General features: G+C 37.0%; 1 protein-coding gene across 1 annotated transcript; it reads left to right on the top strand.

The window, feature by feature from the left end:
• Positions 1–746: 746 nt before the first annotated feature.
• LOC110632586 (chlorophyllase-1, chloroplastic) lies at positions 747–2,223 on the top strand. Its single transcript, XM_021780860.2, has 2 exons — positions 747–1,088; positions 1,215–2,223. The coding sequence occupies exons 1-2, from the start codon at positions 789–791 to the stop codon at positions 1,986–1,988; spliced, it is 1,074 nt and encodes a 357-aa protein (XP_021636552.2). The 5' UTR covers positions 747–788; the 3' UTR covers positions 1,989–2,223.
• The last annotated feature ends 2,761 nt before the right edge of the window (positions 2,224–4,984 follow it).

Raw genomic sequence — 4,984 nt, 5'->3', positions numbered from 1 at the left:
ATAATTAATTTTTTTATAAGTGATTTATTTTAAAATTTTATTATATAAAATTATAATAATATTAATGTAAATTTATATTTTTTTTATCTCTATTTAATGAAAGCTATCTTGTTTTCTCAAATTTAGACACGTATTACAATGAAAGCTCTCCTTCAATATTAGACAATTCTTATTAATTCTTGAAATGGACGGAATAAATAATATTTTTAATAAGGAGCTAACTTTATTGACATTAGAAATTCAAATTAAACATTTTAAAATTTAGGAATAAGATTAAAGGATATAAAATTAGGGTATTAAAAACTTTCTAATTAAGATCCCAAACAAACTTTTGTAATTAACATATTATTACGCCAAAATTATATGTGGGCACAATCAAATTAATTTGAAAAACACAAATCTCTATTTTTTTTATAAGCTAATTTAAAAAAAAAACTAGAAAAAATTTACAAATCGTTTTCTTTTCTCCATGTATAAATCAATTTGAGCTTCAAACTGACCACCACATCAGATTTCAAGTAATTAAGCTTCTTGCTAAAATTTCATAAGTGAAATTAGTCTTATTATAATTTAATGACAAAATTATAGTAAATTATATAAAAAGTGAAGATATTTTCAAAATTGTGAGATTTCAAATTCAAATTCAAATTCAAATTCAAATTCAGTCACAGTCAATTGTAAAAAAAAAAAAAAAAAAAAAAAAAATTCAGTACCACTCTTCATTATATATGAGTGGATAGGTAGGTCTAAGTTCTCACGCTTGAGCTCTCAGTAGAGAAAAGCAAGAGATGGCAATAGCAACAGTGTCAATAACATTGTTGGTAATGCTACTGTCATCACACTCGGAAGTGGTGAAGCCAGTCTTGGCAACCCTTCCTGTTTTTGAAGCAGGAAGTATTTCCACAAAAGCTATTTCAGTGAAGGAATCAAAATCTACCTCTCCTAAGCCCTTGTTTATCATTTCCCCAACTATAGGGGGAAAATACCCTGTCTTCTTGTTTTTCCATGGCACCTGCACTACCAATTCTGTCTACAGAAGCCTCCTCGAGCATATTGCTTCCCATGGATACATAGTTGTTGCTCCTCAGGTACTTCTTTCCTTGTAAATTGATGCTTTTTATGAACGCAGACTTCTGATAGCGTTACATGCATTTTTGTTTTAAGAAAAGATGCAAAGTTCTTACCATTTATTTTCCATTTAATCTTTGGCTCAGTTGTATAATTGCCCAGTTGTTATTCCTACGATAAGTGGAAATGAAGAACTTAATTACGCGGCAAACGTAGCGAACTGGTTACTCTTAGGCCTCAAGACTGTACTGCCGGAAAATGTTGAAGGGAACCTCGACCAGCTTGCTGTTTCAGGCCACAGTAGAGGTGGTAAGACAGCTTTTGCACTTGCTCTTGGATATGCCAAAATCCCCCTAGAAGTCACCATTTCAGTACTTGTAGGCGTCGATCCTGTTGCAGGGTTGAGTAAAGAATGCCGTTGTGATCCCAAAATTCTCAAATTTTTCCCCCACTCTTTTGACTTATCGATTCCTGTTACCGTAATCGGCAGTGGGTTAGGTGATCAGAAGTTTTTACTTTTTCCTCCTTGTGCTCCTAGTGATTTGAACCATATGGAGTTCTACTTGGAAAGCAAGCCTCCTATTGGTTATTTTGTTGCTACAGACTATGGTCATATGGACATCTTAGATGACTATGAACCCAGAATTAATATCTGCAAGGGGAATCGTTCTAGAGATCCCCTGAGGAGAACTGTTGGTGGGATTATTGTGGCGTTCTTGAATGGTTATTTTCGATATGAGACAAAGGACTACTTGACCATTGCGAATAACGCTTCTGTTGCTCCGGTAAATCTTAGTCCTGCCAGGTTCATCAACGAAACACAAGAAAGCTTGCTCAATTTGGGAAATTTTTACAGCTTGAAGTTTGATCCTACCTGTCCTTTTGATTGGATTCCTGATTGTCATGCTAGTAGTATGTAAATTGGATTTTTCTTATCTCAATCTAGGTAAGAATTTTCCATGAAAATTAATAGCCCTCTTGTATGCAATCGTCTTGACCTTTGGTGTAAGGTTTTATATATGTATATGCGCACATGTATGCGCATACGTATGTATATCAAATAGAATAAATAAGAGGCTTGTGCTTATGTATGCATATACTTACGTATCTCTGTACGTACAACAATATATCCAATAAAGTGAGGGCTTAATATTACCTATCTGTTAAATAATGTTTCTTCTTTCTTGAAACCTAGCTAGGTACTGTTATAGTTTTTTTTTCCCTTCATTTTTTTGTTGGTTCATTCAAAGGTTCAGAATATCATTTAAAAAAGAAACTAAAATTGAGATAAATTAATAAGTATTGAAGGAATTTTTGGAATTTCCCACTGGTGGTTTATAAGTAATGGTAGGGCATTCTGATTTGGTTTGATTCTTTAATATTTTTAGCTTTAATTTGGTTTAATTTATTATTATTTTTTTATATTTCAATTTCAATTTTTGGGTTTTTTTTTTAAATTTTAGAGCAATTTGATTCGATTCTCAAATAATTTATATAATTATCAAATATAGAGTCAATCTATAAATTTCATTTAAATGTAACACCCTAAAATTTTAAATTTTATTATTTTATGAGCATTTTTGATATTTTAATTTTATTTAAATTTTAGGAATTTTTTTGAGATTTTTCGGATTTTAAAAATCGGGTTCGATTTTCCGAAAATATAAACTTTGATGATTTTTAAAAATTTATTTAAAGACCACGTGGCAAAACTAAAAATATATTTGGAGTCTACGTATTTTTCTGAGTTTTCTGGAAGTTTTTCGAAATTTTTGGACCTCGTTTTCGGTTCCGAGGCAGAGTAAAAATTCAAAATTTTGTATCATGAATCGGACCGGCCGAATCGAACCGGACCGGATCGGACCGATCGAATCGGACCGGATCAGACCGATCGAATCGGACTGGCCTTTTCTTTTTCTTCCTTCTTCCTCCCGCGCGCGTCGACCTCTCTCCCTTCTCTCTCTCTTTTCTCTCTCCTCCCTCCTCCCCTTGCCGCGCCGCCGCCTCCCCTGCCTTCCCACCTCGCCGGCGCCTCACCTCGGTCCTCCCCCACGGCCGGCCGCCGCCTGAAAAGCCGGAAAACGGCCTCTGAAGGGACGTGCAGCGAGCGCGCGACGCTTCAACTTCCCGGCCCAAATCCGGCCGATCCGGCCACCAATCGGATAGGGTCTTGTGTCTAAAATCATCTACTCGGCGAGAGCTTTCCATAGACACCAAGAACACCAAAATCCATCAATCGGTTTGTCCAATTTTTGCCCGGGAAGTTTTAGCCCATTTTGACTTTCGGGCTAGATTTCTCACAAACCGTGAATCCCACGAGAAAACCGAGAGTACCAGAGCGCTCCACTCGTCGAGTGCTTCGCGGCGACATAAATTTCAAATTTTTCCGACACCGTTTTTCGGTGGGTCCCACGAAACTTCGCAGTGTCTTTTCGAGCATTAAATGAGCTTAGAAAATTCTGAAAAATTTATGTACTAACCCCCGTGTTGTGGGCTTCGTGTAGGTATCCTCAATTCGTGGAAATTCGGCGCTGATGTGGTTCGCAAATTTCGCCGCATGCACTGTTTCCGGAAAAATCTCCGAATTGGACCAAGGTTTTGGCTACCCCCCCATTGTCAGACGTCCCGAGCGCGTCCCCGGAGTCGGAATCGGCAAAGGTAAACTCGAACCTTGCTTTTTCGTAATTTTCTAGTGCTTAAATAGGATTAAAAATTCATAAAATATTCGTGGTAGCTCAGAAAATTATGATCCTTTTTGCAATAGCCTAGTAATATTGCTAAGGACCGTGGGGCAAAGTTTTAGAATTTTTAGAGCTTGTTTGGGTAGTTTTGCAAAAATGATCAATTATAAGGATTAAATTGAAATTTTACATATTGTGATGGATGACTGATTTGATGGGCCCAGGAGGGGCTGTGTGATGTGATTGAGTGGTGGATATATGGATTGTGAATATAGAAGTGTGTTTTGAGCCCTTTTGCAGGTTGGGTAGGTCCTAGGTATAGGGGAGACTCTGCCGGATTTTCGGCACGACTTAGGGCGTATTTGGTCTTTTCTTGATTGTATCGAGTCATTTATATTAAAAATTGTAATGTAATTGTCAGGTGAGCCGGGACAGCCTTCTTCCTCCGCCCAGCCGCCTCAGTGACCACCGTCAAGTTTGTGAGTAAAATATTAATTTTAACTGTAATTTCACTATTATTATATGTTCAAGTATGCCCATGCATCACTTATATGCATATATTTATGTAGTTAAACTCTAGGCACGATTTATGTTACATTGATAACTGTTAAAGTGCCATTGATGTTGTTGTGGTAATTTGGAGCAGTGTGCGTGCGTTGGCGTGCGTGTGATGTGGTGTGGACTATGGATAGGACGGGTAGTCACGGCTTGAGTTCTTCGCTGGGACCCGATCCTTCGAGGGGTAGTCACGGCTTGAGTTCTTCGCTGGGACCCTCGATTTGGTTTATTAAGCGAAAGTCCGGCTTGAGTTCTTCGCTGGCACCAGGTTGGATTTAAGAGAGCTGTATAGGGGATCAACTCCCATATATTATGATTGATACTACAGGGTGTGTGAGTGCTCCAAATTACCTTTTTGATGTTATGATGTGAAAATGTTGTTGATGTTGTATTTCACTCTACAGGGTGCATTAGTTTTAGATAGTTATAGAGATTATGGTTAAAATTGATATTTTACTCTCTGAGTCGAACGCTCACTCCTGTTCAATATTTTTTCAGGCCACAGGAGGATATTTTTGAGATTAACCTGCTTTCTTCCTCGCAGATCGATTATTAATGTTTGTATAAACTTGTTAAATCTTAGAATTTCCGCATGTGTTAGAAATGTTTATTTGATTTGGGTCTGTAAACTAAATTATTATTTTGGACCTGTAAACTTATATTCTATGCATGTTGAT

This window comes from Hevea brasiliensis, chromosome 2, assembly GCF_030052815.1.
Source record: "Hevea brasiliensis isolate MT/VB/25A 57/8 chromosome 2, ASM3005281v1, whole genome shotgun sequence".
NCBI classification, from domain to species: domain Eukaryota; kingdom Viridiplantae; phylum Streptophyta; class Magnoliopsida; order Malpighiales; family Euphorbiaceae; genus Hevea; species Hevea brasiliensis.
The sequence above is the reverse complement of the archived record's forward strand: the minus strand, read 5'-3'. Positions and strand labels throughout refer to the sequence as shown.

Excerpts from the sequence above, each read along its gene's own strand:
- LOC110632586 (XM_021780860.2), top strand. The coding sequence starts at position 789 with ATGGCAATAGCAACAGTGTCAATAACATTGTTGGTAATGCTACTGTCA. Across the intron at positions 1,089-1,214 it reads ACATAGTTGTTGCTCCTCAG|TTGTATAATTGCCCAGTTGT; the intron begins GTACTTCTTTCC and ends TCTTTGGCTCAG.